Source organism: Megalobrama amblycephala, linkage group LG2 (genome assembly GCF_018812025.1).
Source record: "Megalobrama amblycephala isolate DHTTF-2021 linkage group LG2, ASM1881202v1, whole genome shotgun sequence".
NCBI classification, from domain to species: domain Eukaryota; kingdom Metazoa; phylum Chordata; class Actinopteri; order Cypriniformes; family Xenocyprididae; genus Megalobrama; species Megalobrama amblycephala.
Window position 1 is genome coordinate 38,356,319 of NC_063045.1, and position 19,634 is coordinate 38,375,952.

At 39.1% G+C, this 19,634-nt stretch overlaps 1 protein-coding gene across 1 annotated transcript in view; it reads right to left on the bottom strand.

Moving 5' to 3' along the window:
- Positions 1–19,634, bottom strand: part of adamts6 (ADAM metallopeptidase with thrombospondin type 1 motif, 6) — a 105,209-nt gene that overhangs the window by 52,921 nt on the left and 32,654 nt on the right. Inside the window, exons 11-13 of the mRNA XM_048174709.1 lie at positions 19,450–19,596; positions 12,242–12,383; positions 2,799–2,906 (exon numbers count right to left, since the gene is read on the bottom strand). Of these exons, the coding sequence (XP_048030666.1) occupies positions 2,799–2,906; positions 12,242–12,383; positions 19,450–19,596 (397 nt within the window). The remainder of the gene's footprint in view (positions 1–2,798; positions 2,907–12,241; positions 12,384–19,449; positions 19,597–19,634) is intronic.

Sequence of the window (19,634 nt, forward strand, 5' to 3'; positions counted from 1 at the left end):
TTCCAATCAGCACTAGAGGAGGCCTATATATATATATATGGCTGACTCACCTATGTTCCTCAACAGTTTTCTGCATCCCTCCGCCACCCCGGCTGCTTCCTATCATAGCCAGGGATATGGGGGGAATACTCTGGGTTTGGGCCAAATTCAGAGCTCAGAGGCCTCCTCTCGGAAAGCACGCCAAATACATATACTCTTTTAATCTTATTATTTGTAAGTGTAAACTTGTGAAAGCTCCTTAAAACATTTTAAGATGTTCATTACTCAATAATTAATTATATTTGGTGTTAGTTTTTCAAGAGTGCTGTCTTTTTCTCAGTGCGATGAATTTATTGTTATTCTTGTCTTGTGAAAAAAAAACACACAGACTGCAAATACATTACCAACCAAACAAAAACATATTCTTTCCATGAGTGTTGTTGTAATTGATTACTGAAAATGCAATTCATCATCGTGCAAAAAAAACAAAAAAAAAAACAGAAAGCACAACCGTTCCCAAATCTCAGTTGATTTCTTGATTGGTTATAATGAGAATATGGAGAATATCTCATAATTTTACATGGGCGATTGGCCATTTCCATGGGTGCTGGAGCCCCCAAACACCCACAGGATTGGTGTCTATGATGAACACTGCATTTCAATAGAAAAATTCTACTGAATGCAAATTTTAATACAAAATCTACTGAAATTATGTTCATGCATATTCAGACTGGTGCATCATGATTGTTATGACATATAGGTCAATGACAAGATTTTTTTGTCCTATATACTAATTTTTTCAAAAATACATTAAAGATGTCAGGGTGATACTGTACAACTGCCGCCGTGTGTCAAGATACAGTAATTAAGTCAGAGAAATCTCCTGGCTAAATCTTGTTTTGTGTAAACAGCGTCTTCACCTACTGTCCCTAATCTGAATCTTCTCCAGAATAAAAACAGACTCAAGGCTTTATAATGCTTCAGGACCACATGGAATCTTCTCAGCACTCGACCTCATAATCCATCCAACCCAGGGGACATGAGGACAAGGATTGGAGACGCTGGAAACTGTCGTCACTGTGCAACTGTGTCAGTAGGTTAAGTTCTGTCTCTTTCTCACTCTCTCCCTCTGTCTGGATGGTATGTTCTTGTTCTCAGACTCTATTTCTTTCTCTTGTCCACAAACAGGAAGAACTTGGCAAGGGAAAGGCTGTGTCCTCAGCTACCAGTGTCTGAAATCAGGGTAGTGTGCTAAGACACTAGCAGGCAGGTCCAAAATAACCTCTTAAAGAATGTCTTATCTAACAGACGCTCTGTTCTGAAGCCTAGATCTGCTCTGAAACCTAACCAGAAAATTGACGGCACCCATTGACTGCCATAATGTTTTTTTTTTCTTACTATGGAAGTCAATGGGTGCTGTCAACTGTCTGGTTACCAACATTCTTTAAAATATCTTCTTTTGTATTCAGAAGAAAGAAACTCACACAGGTTTGGAACAACATGAGGATGAGTAAATGATGACAAAATTTTCATTTTTGTATGAATTATCCCTTTAAGGTAGGTTCATATGCATACTTTGAAGGCTGTTTAAAAAGTATGCAGCATGATTACGCTACTTCTTAATACACAGCATCGCATTTATCCTTCACAGAGTTCCATACTGCATTGTGACTCAAATATATAAACATATACATACATATACATACATAATGGGATTTTTAAAATGTATTAAATAAAATAATGTATTTTTGATTCATATTTTAAATTGTGCTCATTTAATTTTAAATTTAAAAAAATGAATACACAAATTGTTTATTATAATTTAACATGACAGTCAGCAGATTATGGAACTGATACAAGAGTCAGCAAATTTTTAATAATCTACCCAGTGGACATGATTGTCGGCTGATGCAGATAAAAACAAAATGGCTGGTTATTGGTTGGTTTATTGGCTAGGATCTCACCAAAAGTAAATTATATATCACTATTACACATATTATTTATTACTCAACAATAGTGATTTTTTATTTTATAAATAAAATAATAATATGCACTGATAAATCAGGGCATTTATTAAGAAAGCAAATAGAGTTAATTTTGATTTCATGTTGTCACATCACATGAAAAAAAGTGGAAGAGAGTCCTAAATAGCAGAATAGCTGGCTTTCTGGCATTGTGCTTCCTGTAGTGTTCGACAGCCATTCTTTACGATGTGACAAATTCATTATCAGTGCTGATGGTGGAAAGCACATTCAGTAGCATGTGTGGTCACCTCTTTTTCTCTGCCTTTCCATTTCTCATCTTTCTGGAGCTGGCAGGGCCTCCACTCCATTACACGCTGGGTAAGAAATGGCTGACATTCGTATTCCTTTGATGCTGACCCAGCCAGGGGCAGACATAAGTACGCCACCCGCTAAAAAAAAACAGCGGCTCAACCTGGGGCTCGCTGCTTGTCCAAGACAACGCACAAGAGCTTGGCAGTAAATAGATCCACTGAGCGAATGGTAACAAAGATCGACAGCTCATGGTCCTCTTCCATTCTTCTTCTTGAGCCATCCTACGAGTGAGGACAATGGCCACCCTAATCTTTGTTAAAACTTTCTCTCTAACCTGGACCGGCAGAAATGTGAACTGATGACCCAAACGCTATGTGCATGAGTGAACACTGGGAATGGGCATTCTTATTCCCATATCTGGTACAATGAGAGCAGGACCAGACACCACACCCAGAGCCATGAGGAGTCTGTTTCCCACTACCTGCCATTTCATAACCTTTCCCACTGCATAAAGTTTTTTTCCCTCATGGCACAGTGACTTACCCCCTTTTCAATGGTGCTGGTCTGGCACAGCGTTCCTTCTGCGGCGGGGATACTGTTGGTGACACAGCGATTACTTTTGCTAAGGCACCAGAGCTCTCTACACACTTCCTAGGAAAGAAGGCAAAAGCAAGTTGGTCAGAATATATCAATTTCCAAGAGAGGTAACAAAAAATGGACACAAGACCAGCATTGTGCAATGAGCTAGTTTCCCCAGCAGGCTTTTTAGAGACACAATGAAATTGTTTCTTTCTTGCATTGACATATTTCCTATTGAAACAAGATGTTTGGGTGGGGCATATTGAAAGGATACGCCCCCCTTTAATAGCCAATAGGCTGTAGTTGCGTCACTTCTACATAAACATGCTACTTGCTAGTCAGTTTTCATGGAGGAGACATAATCATTCTAAAAAGAATTTGATTAGACAAAATCTAATTTGAAAAAAAAAAAAAGATTGTATGTTATGCGGCAAGACACTGCATGCAAAAATAGTTCACTTTTAAAGTGGAACTCAATACTGCATCTTGGACTGACGCTATGGGGAACGGCATCAGTGTGACAAGTGTCTGAAACGTGTGCAAATACGATACTATAAGAAGGCACCTGCAATGTACGTCATCAGCTTTTTTTCTTCAGGAGCCGTTTGTTTGTAGTGGCATGTGGTGAAGACAATTTACTATGGAAAACTCAGACAAGCTTTTTAGGAAGTGTGTGCATAGGTGGCCCAGGTTTTTTGACACTTGAGGACACACACAATCAATATGTTTGGTGTTAAGGGGTGGAGCACGTGCAATCAGTTCTGAATGTGGCCATTGTGAGAAATTTGCAATAAGGAATGCCCTTCAGTAGCAGAGGCACAATGGAGGTTGGAGGCGAGAGGATCACAGGTTGAGCTGGCTGAGGAATTTGAATAAGGTATGACTCTTTCACATTCTTCAGTAATCAGTTCGAGCAATCTGTTGCATCAGTATGTGCCATCTCTTAAGTGGATGAGGGGGGCGAGTATACTGCTTGTATTGAGCCCTTTCACCCTGCCAGCCCCACATGCAAGGAGTTGCTGGATTTTATGGGCCATGCCACTACTAGATTTAATCTGGTGTGGGGGCGCTAGAGACAGGAGGAAACTATATTCAGCCTGCATCTATCCTTTCCAATATTCAAATGATTCGAATGTGGGGGAATTGCTCAATGAGGATATTTGAGGATGCCTCCTGTTAAAGATACATCCTCTTTGAAGGCTCCAACCCTGCCGTCTAGGCCACTACAGGCCACCTTGCATTTAGATGGCAGTGCGTATGCAGCAGCGGGTCAGACCAGTGGTGCCATGCATATGATGACGTGTTGCAGGCATACCAGGCGGATTCGCTGAGAGATTTGGATCAGGAGCAGAGACTGTCTCATGAAGTGATTACTAAGTTGCGCTGCACCACGGGTCTGGCTCTCTCAGTTCCCAAACAAACAGCCGGTGCCATTGGTCAGTTGCCCAAAACCTCTAGGGATTCAGGCCCATCACAGTATGATGACTGGATGCATGGCCAGCGGGAGAGTGTTGCCACTCGTGCACCTCCTCTGAGGAGTGGAGCACAGAGGAGGCGAGACACTGGAATGAAAAGACAAGACCTGAGGGAAGTAATTAATAAAAAGTGGTTTTGTAAAGCAATCGAATCTCTGAGGAGTAGTGTTCCTCCTCCTTCCCCTTCCAACCCTCCCCCTGAAATAAGGCCTTTTCTCTCCTTACTCAATGTGGATGCAGGGTGAACTAGTATTGTAGGGTATTATCCCCCCTGCCTAGTTTGCTTCCCTCATCAACTACTGTTGGGTTTTAATTAGGGATAATTGACTAATTGACTCTCTAATTGACTTTCTAGTTGACCCATGTAGTAGACAGTGCTAAGAAGTTGAGGATGTTTGATGTCATTTACTATTGTTTGTTCTAATTTAATCAAGTGTGGGCTGTAGCAGGTCTTAGATGAGCGCTTTAACCAAGAGGGTCAAGCTGCCTCCCCCTGGTGTCCCCCTCTGAGGTCTTTAAGTAGGGTTAGCTCCCTGGTGACTCTCTGGTTTTAAAGAAAGGTCCTCCGTTCCCCGTTGGAATCTTAGCTGATCCATGTAGAACCTAACAAGTTAAGGTAATGTGCCTTATAGCACCACATATATATTATAGCATCTTCTTCTTGTTATTGGGTTTGGATCCTGGACAAGTCCAGGCAGGGTGAGAGCACTTTTCCCTGATTGCTTTGGGGTAGTAGAGCTGAAGCTCCCCTGTGGTTCCCTAGGGGTCGAGTTTTTAGGTCAAGGATAGTGAGAAACTATTTTCCTTGCGGTTAACGTATATGCTCCGCCTGGAGGTAGTGGTGGGTCAAGGTCACAGTTTAAAATGTTCTTACTAGGCAAGTATTCTCTATGGGTTTTGTCAAACGAAAGAAATTCACATAGCTAAACCTTAGAGCTCTGCTCTTGTACCTCATGTGGCTAATACCTGGCCCACAAGGAAGGGAGGAAGATTGTAAAGGCCAGGACTTTCCTTGTCCCACAGAACAGAAACTAATGGCAGAGGGAATATTACCAATTGACATACTTGCTTTTATCCATAATAAGGGTTGTAAATAGATTAAAAATTTGAATCGCGATTAATCGCACACTTTTGTTGTGATACAGAACAGGACCACATGGTGATGCTAAAAAAAGAGAACATAATCCAACAGCCTTGACCTGACTGCAGAGAACTACTACAATACACGGACCAATTCAGAATTACTAAACACAGCAACATACACATGACAAATCAAAACATTATTCTGAATGTGTGTGGAAACAATGTGAATGTACTGAAATGTGTGACATTTACATAAATACAATGTGTGATCAGAGTGCACATTCATATAATGGACTCACACATGCTTACTGTATGTCACCACAATCATATTTACCTTGATTGCAATCCTCATCAATCAAAACTTTACTAGCAAGACGCTGGTTTGCTTTATCTAGCCTACAGCGGTGGTATGTTTTGACATTCCATTCAGTCTTCACATAGGGTGATGCATGAGGGCTGGCACTATTTAGAAATAATCTCAGAATATGGCAGAGCTTGTGCTTTAAAGTGTAACACACACTGGAATGAATAATTAAATGAAAATGCAACGTGAGTCGCTATTCTCTCTGCCATTTCTGATGTAATCAACGAGGTTTTCTTTATGCTAGCACTGTTTTGGACTGATAGTTTGAATGAATTTGCTTACAAGATCATTGGACTGAAAAATGTCCCAGAGTTAAGCAGCTTAAAATGATCTAATCGCAGAGAAGCAAAATCAGGTTAAAGGGTTATAATTGAAATTTCCATTTACCAGGGTCACAGGTGCTTGCGCCATTGTAGATGCTCAGTGTGATAATCTCTTGACTTTTAAGATCATCTTATTGCATGATGTAAATTACATTAATGACACAATTTCATGTGCTTCAGTAATTAAATGCATTATTTGAGTTAGATTATTTTAACACATTAAGGATTTTGAATTGCACGCGTTAATGCGTTAACGTTGACGGCCCTATCCATTATAAAATTTGACACATTTACCAATATAAAGCTGCTTCTCAGGGGGCTTTCACACTGGCAGTTTAGTTCGAAACAGGGCACGGTTCACATGAAAAATCACTAATGTGAAAGCTGTCATGCGAACCCGGGTGTGCACCGGGGTACCGAACCCGAGACAACCTGAAGGAGATGGCCTTAGTTCAGTTGCACTCGAACTGTGCCACGGTTCCCGTGAATATGAAAGCAACACGGACTCAGGTGCGCACTTGTTCAGGAAGTAAAGTAACCTGCGCAAGTGTTTTAGCCGATTATAATATATTTACTAAAATAAAACACATTATGATAGTGTTGATGATGTACCTTGGATTCGAACAGGAGTGAGACTTGCTTTGCAAGTGCAAACAGAACGGCAAATAAATTGTAATCAGCTGTCTCCTCAAAATAGTCTGTTTGCAAGCAGCGGAAAACCATCTACATACGACGCATATACAGTAAACTCAAGTGTCGTTTACTCTGCTGCACACAATAGCACCAAATAAAATAAAAAAAACACAATTTACTGACCCGCGTTCTGTTTTCTATCATGCGCCGTGCATGTCTGTGATGAAGTGAGATGAATGGAAATGCACCAGGGTTCGATAGAATCAATTTGAGTGTGAAACCAGACCGGGGTGGCCCCAGGAACAATCGTGCCCGGGCTCGGACCACGGCAAACGAGCCCAGTGTGAAAGCCCCCTCAGTAAGCGGTGCTTCATGGACATTGACCTACTCTTGCCTGCAAAATTTAGCCAAAGTTTTGCCAAAGTGACCGCACCATAAGTATCTAAGCTTTATTAGATGTTTTGGTACTCATCTAGTTAAGTCTCAGAATAGGGCTGGGCGATAAAACGATAACGATATATATCGCGATAGACACGTGATCGATATCAATAAAAAATATGTTCGATAAAACGTTCGATATTTTTTATTCTTCGTCGGAAGAAAACAGAGGTTGCGAAGCAAGTTTGGTTGCATTAACAAAGGCACTCGCTCTCTGGAAACCTGGCAACGTAAGGAGTGACAGGCTAGACAGATAAATTTACAAACTATTACGCTATGTAAATACTGATTTACATTTGTTGGCAAACTTGGCATATGCGCCGATTAATGTTTCTGCCGGTGGGTGCCCACATATAATGTTGCGCTTATGGCAACATTAAATCCTGGAGAGAAGACAATTCTAGATTCACGGCTGCACATGCAGGAGAACAAAAGTTTGAGCGCGCAGATGTGATATCTGAGCGAAAGCGCGCGCGCGTCCAGTTTTGGGCAAGGAAATCCGCCTGTGAGTGGAGAGATTGCTCGCGCATTTGATGCGCTCTCGACATTTTTTAATATAATAACGCCATAGAACCCGCATTAAATGAAATATTAACTTGAGAAGAAAGTTGTGTCTGAATTTCGCAATTTTGTATTGGTTAAAACAAATGGAGAATATCTCGTTTTTCCGTAGGTGCTCGACCATTTCCGTGTGTGGCGCTTGATCGCCGCCGTTCGTTGGAAATATTTAACATCAGGATGGATGATTACATGCTTTAAATCATCGATTTGGGCAGCTTTGAGCAGCACTTGAGGTTCTTATCCAGTATGGAAGATGAAATCCTTGCTGGTGTAGTTGTGTTTACTGACTTTGATGAGGCCTGCTCTTTCCGCTGTCCTCTCAGTTGTCATCAGCGGGAAAAACTCTCTCTGTGATTGCGCTGGTTGGTTATTTTCACAGCTAGAATATGACAGCTGCACAAATTTATTTTTTAATGCTCACAGTTTTTATTATATTTCTCAATGTGGTATTGTAATTTCAGGGATGAAAAAAATTACAGACATAAATGAAATGCGGGACACTACTTAAGTCTTGCGGGACAAAGCTCCTAATTTCGGGACTGTCCCGCAAACAGTAGGGTGGTCACCCTACTTTAGACTTATGTTTACATTTTAATTATTTGAGTTTTCCATGGTTGTTGACATTTCTGTCTTAATAACTGAGGGGATTATGATCAGAGGAAGGTTAAGTTTAAAATAAAATTGTTTAAATGTAATATATTTTTCTCCTGGTCCTTATTTTAAATGGGTCATAAAAAATATCAATAATTATCGATATCGACCGATATGAAACACTGATATCGTGATACAGTTTTCAGCCATATCGCCCAGCCCTATCTCAGAATCAGTAGGACTCCCTCAAAGTTACATAACAAGCTTTGCACATAACAGCTGGAAATGGGACAAAATTATTACTCTAAGTATCAGCATAAAACTTGAAATTGTCAGGATAAATAAGCTAAAATTCCCTTTTAAGTAGCTGACAAATGTACCAAAGGACTAGAAGTTTGAATATAGGAGGATATAATGCTCTCCGTATATTACAAGTGTAGCTTTGTAGAACTCTGCATTATATTTCCCAATAAAGTGCACTAGGTCCCTTTAAAGCTTGAACTTCACAGGATTTACAGGACAGAGAAGTGCCCCCATGAAAAAGACTTACGATAGGGAGTACCGCCACTGACCTCAGGTCAGTAAATAAGACTCAGCTGCCCAGCCTATCCAGATTAAATAAAGCAGCAAACTGCCACTCTCAGGTTGCAAAAGCTCCACTTCTGCAGCTGGTTTTAATAAGGTTTCCTGCTGGCCCATTCAAGATGCTCATGCTGAGAAGGTCAGAGGGGTAGGCTTGACCAGCAAGACTCGGGCACTGATGGGCTTAAGCTGGGAGTGCAGAGTAGCATAAAAATTGGCCTACTTCACTAAGACCAAAGTAATTACTATCAAACCGCTTTAGAATTTCCAGAGCCACTTCTGGTATGAATTTGACTTATTGATCTATCTGTCTGTCTGTCTGTCTGTCTGTCTATCTATCTACATTATCTAACTGCCTGTCTATCTGTCTGTTTTTCTACAGAATGTTATAAATATTTGGTTTAGTTTTGCATTTCTCGTCAAATAAAATCTTATTTTCATAGATTAAAATTAGATGGCATTCTAGTAAAACTGTACAAATAAAGTAAAATTGACTAACACCACTGTATATGACAGCTGAGTCAGGTGCAAGATGTAATGTAATATTACGCATATGCTGTGCATATATCTGATTAATCACATATGTATGATGTTTGAGTTCATTAATCACCCGTGCAAAAAGGTAAAATAGTCATAATAATCAGCTGAAGGTGAATATACCACAAAAGCTGTAAAATTATTTAGTCCTGAAGTGAGGAAATTTTATGACATCATATGCAAAACATGGAAGACGTCAGCACAAACATTGTCACAAGTTCACTCGTACAGATAACCAGACACAGGATAACACCAAAATACCATTAAAGTCCAGGCTCAATATGACCCAGTCACGTTGAAATCACTGAATCCACTTTACCATACTAGGTGCGCTCACTGCCACTAAATATTTTCTTTTATGATGTTCCCATATTCCATGGTGATAATCTCCACATATGCAATGCTAATTAATTGATGGTTTAATAAACAGAAGGATAAAGTCTAATGCCTCCCACATCCTCCCTAGTCACTAGATCCAAACACCTCTGATCTGAAGCAAAATAGAGTAAGAAATAGATTAAGAGATAGATTAAGATATAGAAAGACCCTAGAGGTTTTTTTTTCTTCTTCCCTCCCCCCCATGAAGCATGGGGTAAAATTCCACTCCACACCATTTAGGATGTGTATGACAGCATTCCAGGAAGGATTGAAGACAAAAGGTGATCGTGCACCTTATTAGGTCTTTGATATTAATATATTTTTAGGCTTCAAATTTTTTGTCCACCCCCCGGGTGTGTGTTTATCTCTCCGTAACAGTTTTTCCAAACCAAATTCAAACCTCTGGTCTGCTGGTGTGGTTATAATTCTCCAAAGGCATGTATTAAACAGATGGTTGGCAGAAAAAAATAAGATTGTCAGAATCCACTAACACTACACGCTGTATTAAACTTGAGCCAAGGGAATGCAAGACTTTTTTTCTTTACATGACCGTCTTCCATGCTGATCTATACCACAGTTATGAGCTTAAGAGAGAAATTATAGGGTTCTCTTTTTGGCGTGCATTCATCCACTGTCGGATATATCTCTCAATGAAACAAAAGAACTCTGTAATCTCGGGTAATTTAATTCTTTTCTGGTGTAGAAAGCAAAGCCGCATATTTGTACTAAGCAGAGCGCCATCTCTTATTGATCATTAATTTTCCTGGCTTCATTCAAGCCCTTTTTTCTCCCTGTGTCAGTTTATTTGCTTAAGTTTGTTATTCTTTGGGTAAAATCATTATCATTTCCAAAAGTCTGGGGATTCGGCAGGAAAAGAAACAAACCTCAAGTATGGACTTTCTCTGAAAGAAATGTGGCCCGACTTCAAACGGTCCTTGGCAAAGCTCGTTTCAGGTGCTGATAAAACAACCATCTTTAATTTCGACAACATGAATGGCATCATGTGACATACAACAAGAGAGTATCAACTTGGCAGCCTCACTTCTAGCCCTCAAAGGAAGTGAAAATAATCTCAGCTGATTGCTATCACCTGTGTTTCTTAAAGCTTCCAAAAGTTCTTCTCAATCAGGGCAAGTGTTACAAAAACTTAAACTCGATATATTCTTTACAAGTCCAAATGAGACACCACAGCACTCACTCACAGCACATTTTTTTCCCCCCTCACTGCTCTGTACTTCGGAGAGCTCTTCTTGTAATGTTGCCTGCTGAACAAATCATGTCCTTTGGCTAGTCTCCTCTGGGTCAGTGGTAAAAATAACTGCTTGACCTCCGGCATCATGTCTCCTCAAAGCTCTTTAAGTAGCGGTCTTGCTCTCTATGTCCAAACCGCCTTCCAAATCATCCAGTGTTATTAAAATCAGCTCTTAAATTTTAGTACATACAGCAGGTTCTGACCTCACAGGTAAAGCCTCGAGAACGTAGCAAATATCTAGCTATAATGTTTACGTTATATTACTCTGTGTTCTGACATGAAGTTTCAGGCATTTTCTGTCACAGCACACTTGGTTAGGACAAAAAGTTATATTTTTTGCTTCATTGCATTGGTTGCAATTAGGAAAGTTCTCAGTAACATATTTAAAACGCTCTTGAAACAACACCTAAAAAAAGTAATCAAAACAAACTGCTTTTTGGAATGTTTCGAAAACACCTATGTGGTAGGTTTCTTTAAGTAGACTCAGAATGTCTATATAATGTGTTTTAACAAAACCAGCTTTTAAAATAAAGCAATCTGTACATTTGAATGGAGCATTTAAAAAAATACCAAAATACAACCAGTCCATAAACTGCTTACAAACAGATTATGTCCAATGTTGGCATCGATTTGGGATATTTACCACAACAACCAAACTTAAGTAATGCTAACAATGCTGGAACAACACTTCTGCAATGTTTAAAAATCCAACATCTACCTCATTATGTACATAATTCAAAAACGTCATCAGCTTTCTCCTGACTTTTAAGCAACTACAGAATAGTTGTGCTTGCTGCGATGGTAGTTCATTTTTTGGTATGTGTGCAGATGTTTAGAGAAGAAAAAAAATTGTTTCTCTGTCTGTATAATAACCAGTCTGACACGGCAACACTGTCTCAACCAATGGCATGAGATTAGGAAACCTGTCTGAAAACAAGTATTATTTTTGTAATTCCATTTGGTGACACTAGTGGCAAAAATACTACACACTTTCTTTTTTTTCTTTTAATGAATACTTTATGATAAAAATCATACAGTTATTTATTTTTATTTTTTTTAAATCCTGGTTTAAGAAAAACTCTCTCCTTTCTGATCCAAAAATGCCAAAAATTCTTTGTGTCTGAGCAAGCAAATATCACCATGTAAGCATGAAATTCCCAGAGCATGATAGTGTATTGCAGCCTTCTTACCCCATATTTGCACTGACGGGAGGAGGCACCATACTGGAAGCGACACTGCTCATCTGCATCGTACACCTGCCCTGGAGCCACAGTGGGGTACAGGAAGTCTCGTTTCAGAGGCTCATTGTCCAGACACGTTCCACGACCCGAGCTGTCAAAAAAACAAACCTTCAATGGGATTGGCTCCTCTACAGAGGTTTCATTTGTGTCCAACAAGAGAAAAAAAGTGTCTCAGACAAAAGCTCAGATGAAACGAAATGGGAAGGTGTATTGTTTATGGGAATTAGCAAGCGAGAAACCTGGAAAATACAGAAAGTAAAATGAGGGGAGGAACCGTGAATGACAAACAGTGGCCATAAAAGGCTGAGATTTGGACTTATAAGGTACTGCTGTCTGCCTATGGAATCCTTTGAAGAGCCAATAAAATGACGAAAGAGACTGAACGAGTGAAAAAAACGGAGAAGGCACCGGAGGTCACGCGTCCAGTCAAGAGTTGTGTTTAGTCTGTTTAGTCAGCTAGAAATATGAACGCTCCCAAGAAACCCTGAAAAAAAGGGCCACTGCTTTGTCTGCAGTGAACAAAGTCAAAAAATAAAGCCCAAGAAGAGGCCAGACAGTGCATGTTTTGTTGGACTGTGTTTATTCTGGGTTCAGAAGTGGATCTTGTTTTATTCTCGGCGTCCCTGTTACGGATGCTTTCCCCCCCTCCCTCACGTTCCCCCCTCCCTGGCGTGTGCAAGCGGCTGAGAGACGTGTCCGCCCCACGCCGCTGCTGTCCGCCGGAATAAAACAGCCAATTATTATCCCGCTCGCTTTGCCAGCAGCATGCCGCGGAATACGCTCTCCTTCTCTCTGAGGGAACAGTGGGCTCGCTAACAACATAAACGCTAACATTTCATACTGCTGGAGAGCAGGCGGCTCTATTCTAGGTCCTGTCTGGCATTCGCATGATTGCTTCAACTGAACGCGCAACCTAAAGCATGTTAACCAACCACCCCACCGTGCGCTGCTAAAAGCAACATGGCCTCTAAAGAGAGTGAGTTTACATTGCACCAGCCAAGACACACTAAACCTCCAACGGTATGCCATTACATTTTTAGACACTTTCTACATGGAATACGTGTCTAACTCGTACTTTTATTGGTCTGAGGATGGAAAAATTAGTGACTTTAAAACTTAAATTATAACTATTTGTTTTCATGTATAGGGGGCAGAGCTAGTTGTCACTGGGGCTTTAAAATCTATGTGTGTGCTGTATTGGAAATTTTTATACATAAAATAGTTTGACATTTTTACATTACCTTATACATTTTTACTTTTCACAAACTATTTTTTAATTGATTGTGTAATTGCAGGTTTCAACGTGACAACTTACACTATATAGTGTGACAACGTGCATTGCATTGTACTTCTATAAGTAAACCACCACTGAATAATATTCATTGGAGTACATAGTGTGACAATCAGCCCTGATGTACCCTACTTTATTATTAGCTTAACGTTATAAAATAGTTAAATAATGTGGTTGATAAAATCATACATTACACTGACAAAAGTCATTCACAAATATATCTAGATGTCTAAAAAAAACATCCTATGGATCTAGTTTCTGTAGTGCATTTTTAGAGGAAGCATTAGGTGAAACAGGGATATCTGGCTTCCCACCACAATACTGGAAGTCTAATCTAATTAAAAACTAAACAAAATACATTGGGAAGGAAAGAAACACATGAGCTCTAGCCTGGGGGTAACCAATGTTGTATTTGGTTTCATCCATTTAGTTTTCTATTTTTTTCCCATGTATTTTGGTAGAATAATCCCCTCACCGGATAGAAAGACAAGTCTGAATATGTCCTCTTGTATTGGAATACACAAACAAAGACTGTTTATTTCTTTAGAGGATGACAAAAATGGTCACTTTAAAAATGGACATGTTTATTTGACATGTCAACAAAGCCTTGGGTAAACTCATTACAGCGAACAGATATGCCAGCAATGAAAGGAAAACTTAATGACTAACTATTTATAATATTTCAGCACAAAAACAAATAGTTGATTAGGAAATCACAAAAAACATGACAGTTTGTCCAAGGCAATCATTTTATTTAGTGTTAGACTGATAACAAAACATTTTTGAGTTAGTGATAAAATAGTTAACAGTTAGTTCTGGTCCTCTAATCTAATTAGACAAGCAATGTTCTGATCTTTAGTATAAAAGAGTATAAAACACAAAGACACTTTACTCTTTCTATCGCTCATTTTGACTGTGCTTGTGTCAGTTTTTTTTTTTTTTTTTCTCGATGACATGCAACTATTGATCCTGCTTTATCTTAATTTAGAATAATTTTCTTTGGCAGAGAAAAAATAGACAAAATAACTGGCCATGTTGTGTCTAAGGCCCTGTTTACACCTGGTATTAAGATGCATTTTGGTCGATCGGATCACAAGTGGACAATGCTAAATACAGGCGTAAACAGGGTCTAAAACATTTCTACCACTTCCAGAGGTAGTCGAAAACACATTTGACCGAAATGCTTTCGTAGTGTAGACACTCATGAGGTTGAATGCAGATTCAATAAGACTGCCTACTCTCCATCTACTGACCTAATGCGTAAACATTATGGGAATGTGCAAGCTAGATAAAATTTTAACTTTGTTGGCTGAAGACCCACGTTTGGTTTGAAGATAAAAAATGTACCAAGCACAATGTTCTCTCGCCTATCCTGATTTCTAACACACAGTCACGGTGTTCGACACGGTCTTGTGGCTATCAGAGCAGAAACAAAAGTTGCTCTCCGTGTGTTGTTCTGTCGTCTCTGCTCGCGTTCATATGTAAATTGCATGAGCTTATTTCATCCATTAGATAGAAAGATCTGAAAAAGCCTGTTCATTTACCTGCTCATAGACCCTCCCCTCAAATAAATCAGGGCAGAAATGGTTGAAAGTGGAAAAAAACACCAGGTGTAAACAGGAATGTGTCTCCTTCATCGACTTGTCGAATGACTAAAATGCATCTTAATACCAGGTGTAAACATGACCTCTAATGCAAGTTAAGCTTGTCAAGAACAGGGTGGCCAATGGTTGAGAAAGTACAGAAATACGATTAAATGCTTATTAGATAACATTTTTACTCAATATTTTTGATTAAAATTTATTTCAAATATTTGAGAAATGAGAGTTTATGGTTATTGTATTCTTTGGAACCGACATGAGGCATGTTTATTGACCAAAGTCGCTTTCAAATTGAGCATATATGTCCAATAGATCAGTCTAACAGTAATAATGACTGCTGCAAACAGTAGGCAATTTTCAAAAGCCTCTTTCTATATTGAAAGATCCAACTGTACATGTATAAACAAGTACACTGAAATAAGTCTGAATCTACAGCCAAACACTGATTTCTGGTGAGAAAAGACCCATCCACACATCCAGAATCTGCTAGATGGGGATGTTGTGGAAATAGACTAGCATTATCATAGCAAGGCTGTTTTACTGCCAAAGATTACATCAACCTGAGATTTCAGAGAAGGTCCATTATTGATGAATTGCTCTGTGCTAAGAAAATCCAAAAAAGGAAGGTTAGTATTCAACCTCAATCCGAAATGGTCACAGATGACACGGTGTGATTATACAACAGGGAGTTCATCCCAAACCAACAGAGCAGCGTTTCTTTGTGTTTGTGTGGGAAGTTGGCACACGATGATAAAGCTTCTGATGCCAGTGATGGCTGTGATGTTAATCTTCTTCCATGAGGTCATTCACCAGGAAAACTTTTTGACAGCCATGGCAACCACTATTCTTTCCTTTCGTTTTACGTTAGGCTAACAATTCACAGTCTAGCCTATGACTGCCTACAGATCAACTTCCATGCTCTCATCTAACCATGAACGCATTCTCTTTCAAATCAAGAACATTTATATTTAAAAGAATCCTCTAACTGCAGACTCTAAACTTAATCAAGTTAATTAAAATGTTCCAATTATAGGTTATAGGGCAGTCTGACTGGACTGCTGCTACCCAACATTTTGGAGTCTGGATGCACAGATTTTTATCAGTCTACTTGGGGAAAAAAGTCATATTTACAATGTACCAGGATGCTACAACAAGCACTAACTGCTATATTTACCAATGTTCTGATGTTCATGACTTTGAGTCCCAGAAATTTTATTGTATATTTATTGTATTTTATTCAAGCTGCAGCAGGTTTTTGCATTGTCGAGTTACAGCCTTCATCTGTCTATCTAAGCGTGCGATCACATTTTGAAATTTTGGCAAAATTTAACGGGCAAAAAGTTACATTGTCTATTGTCAATAGTGTAGTGATGTATGAAGCACAGCTCACACAGAAGTCACTTTCAAATGAAGAAGTTTTCTATTGGTCAGCACAGCAAATCCGCCTGACCACTGAACCCGTTTGCGAAATCTGTGTAGGAAAAATCTTTCATCCACAATCACATTCCTTGATTCTTAAAATTCCTAAAATGGCTGGATTCACCCACAAAAATTCACCAAACAATGGTGTACTTGACAAAATTGTGTGTGATCAAATAATTTCCATGTATCACCTCTAACTTTCATATCATGCGCTCAACTCCGAAGCTTGTAGTTTGATCCTTATCTGGATTTTAGCGTGACTTTGCACAAACTGAACTGGCACAATTTTGTCAGATCAAAATCAAACTTTTAAAGGTCCCATTTTTCGTGGTTTTTTGAAGCTTTGATTGTGTTTATAGTGTGCAATATAACATGTGTTCATGTTTCGCGTGTAAAAAAACACAGTATTTTTCACATAATTTACTTATCTGTATACCTCTGTTTCCACTGTCATAAAAACGGGCTGATGACTTCCTTGTTCTATGAAGTCCCTCCTTCAGAAATACGTAACGAGTTCTGATTGTGCCAGCGGTTCCTGTGTTGTGATTCGACAGCAGTTTAGCGCATCTTGCCCGGAAAGGTCACGCCTCTTACCATAACGTGGAGATGCATGCGCTCAGTGTTATTGTAAACATGTCTTTAATTTTACCCTATCAATTTGAGCCGGAATCAGACCCAGTGATTGAACTGCGGGATGAAAATAACAGCGTTTCGACGACATGGCGACAAACACACTCTACAAACGCAACTCTTGTGTATTCCTGTGGGCGGAGGTTAGTCAAAAAACTGTTTTAGTGACGTCAGTAAAGAAGGAAGTAGAGGGATGTAGTCCAAACTGGCCGTTCGATGTAGGCGACTTCTGTTAAATAAAATATCTCGCTTGGCATTGAACTTTGAGCTTTAAAATTTTACAGATTTTATTTATACTCTAACAACAACATTACACACTAACTAAAGTTTGAAACATGGGATCACGAAGAACGGGACTTTTAAAGTGTCTGGTAAAGTGTTTCATTAAATAGTAGAAGAAAGTCAAATTTTAGAATTATCCAACCCTAAATGTTGTATAAGTAAAACAACGTTTATTTTACAAAGTGTTATTTTACAGGTTGCGTCTAGATGTTAAGCACTGTTCTTCAGAGCTTTTGTAAGATTTGTGTTTGGTTCTGTATGGAATGTAGGCAACACATTTTGTAGAACGAGGATTACTATTTCATGACTTTTATAGACTTGATGCTAATAGTTATATAGCTAAATAGTTAAAGGGTTAGTTCACCCAAAAATGAAAATTATGTCATTAATGACTCACCCTCATGTCGTTCCAAACCCGTAAGACCTCCGTTCATCTTCGGAACACAGTTTAAGATATTTTAGATTTAGTCCGAGAGCTTTCTGTCCCTCCATTGAAAGTATATGTACTGTGCACTGTCCATGTCCAGAAAGATAATAAAAACATCATCAAAGTAGTCTATGTGACATCAGTGGGTTAGTTAGAAGTTTTTGAAGCATCTAAAATACATTTTGGTCCAAAATAACAAAAACTACGACTTTATTCAGCATTGTCTTCTCTTCCGGGTCTGTGTATATCCACAGTGACGCTGCTTTATTTTTGGACCAAAATGTATTTTAGATGCTTCAAAACTTCTAACTAACCCTCTGATGTCACATGGACTACTTTGATGATGTTTTTATTACCTTTCTGGACATGGACAGTGCACAGTACATACACTTTCAATGGAGGGACAGAAAGCTCTCGGACTAAATCTAAAATATCTTAAACTGTGTTTCGAAGATGAACGGAGGTCTTACGGGTTTGGAATGACATGAGGGTGAGTCATTAATGACATAATTTTCATTTTTGGGTGAACTAACCCTTTAAATAGCTAATAGTTAAAAAATAGACTTTAAGGGCAAGATTTTCTAACAGCTTGCGCCAGCGCAAACCCTCTTTTGGCATTGAAAAACTACTGTCAGGATTTACTAAAGACACGCTGTGAAAAATTAGTGCTGAAAAGGTGTGGACACAGTTATTTTTGCAGCTGATCTTATTGCATATGCATTTGTAGAAGTAAAGTATAGGATTGTAAAGTATTGGGGTTCTAAATGAAAATTATTCTGATCCTTCTTCGTAACCTGTACGTTAGATACGTTTTTAAGCCATGTGACCAGATCATTTAGCCTATACTTTGTGTACGTCAAAAATGTAGGTGAATATGTTTTATGATTTAGGACTTTTTTACAAATTGTTTTGTTTGAGGAAAAACACTAAAATTCCGTTATAGTACAGTTATAGCAACAGTACATTGTTTTTCTGATTGAGCGAGCAATTCCAAGAAGATAATCCGCTCACAAGCTTTATGTTACCTCAAATGACAAGGAAATTTATATTAATGTTAATATTAAGCAAATCCCAGCACGCATTCTCTCAAATGCATCAGGTATTGCAGATTGCAGTTTATATGAACTGCACGCCACTGCTGCATACACCAGTAATTTACACATAAAAGCGTGAACTGATAGTGAACGAAGAAGTAGGATAGTAACATTGTCATAGAATTATTTAATATGTATTTATTTGAAATAATAAAATATTGTTGAATGCACAAAAAGTTGGCATATTTTAAAAGAATTCAGGTCTTCTCGGGTCCATTCGGTAAAAGCACATTTATTTAAAGTCGGCATGGAACGGAAGTTGCAAAAGTGATTTTTTTCCCTATTGTCAAAGTTTTCGAACTCGCTTAGTTTCTCGGGTCCTCGGGACCTCTACAATAGGTTCCATTTATTTAGATTATGAAATCTTGAACTTTACAGATAAAAGAAGCATTCTTCCTCTTTTCACTTACTCCAAAAAGCTGGTGATATAGTCCTTGCTGCAGGCTGACCAGGAGAAGGGGTTGGTGTTGGCTGTGATATGGGCTGCCATCAGCTTGGCTGTCTCGTGACCTTTGGTCCCGCAGGAGTTCCCGATCCCATCGTGGTTCATGCCGAAACTGCGAGACAAGCGGCAGATCATGAGCTTTGATGGATC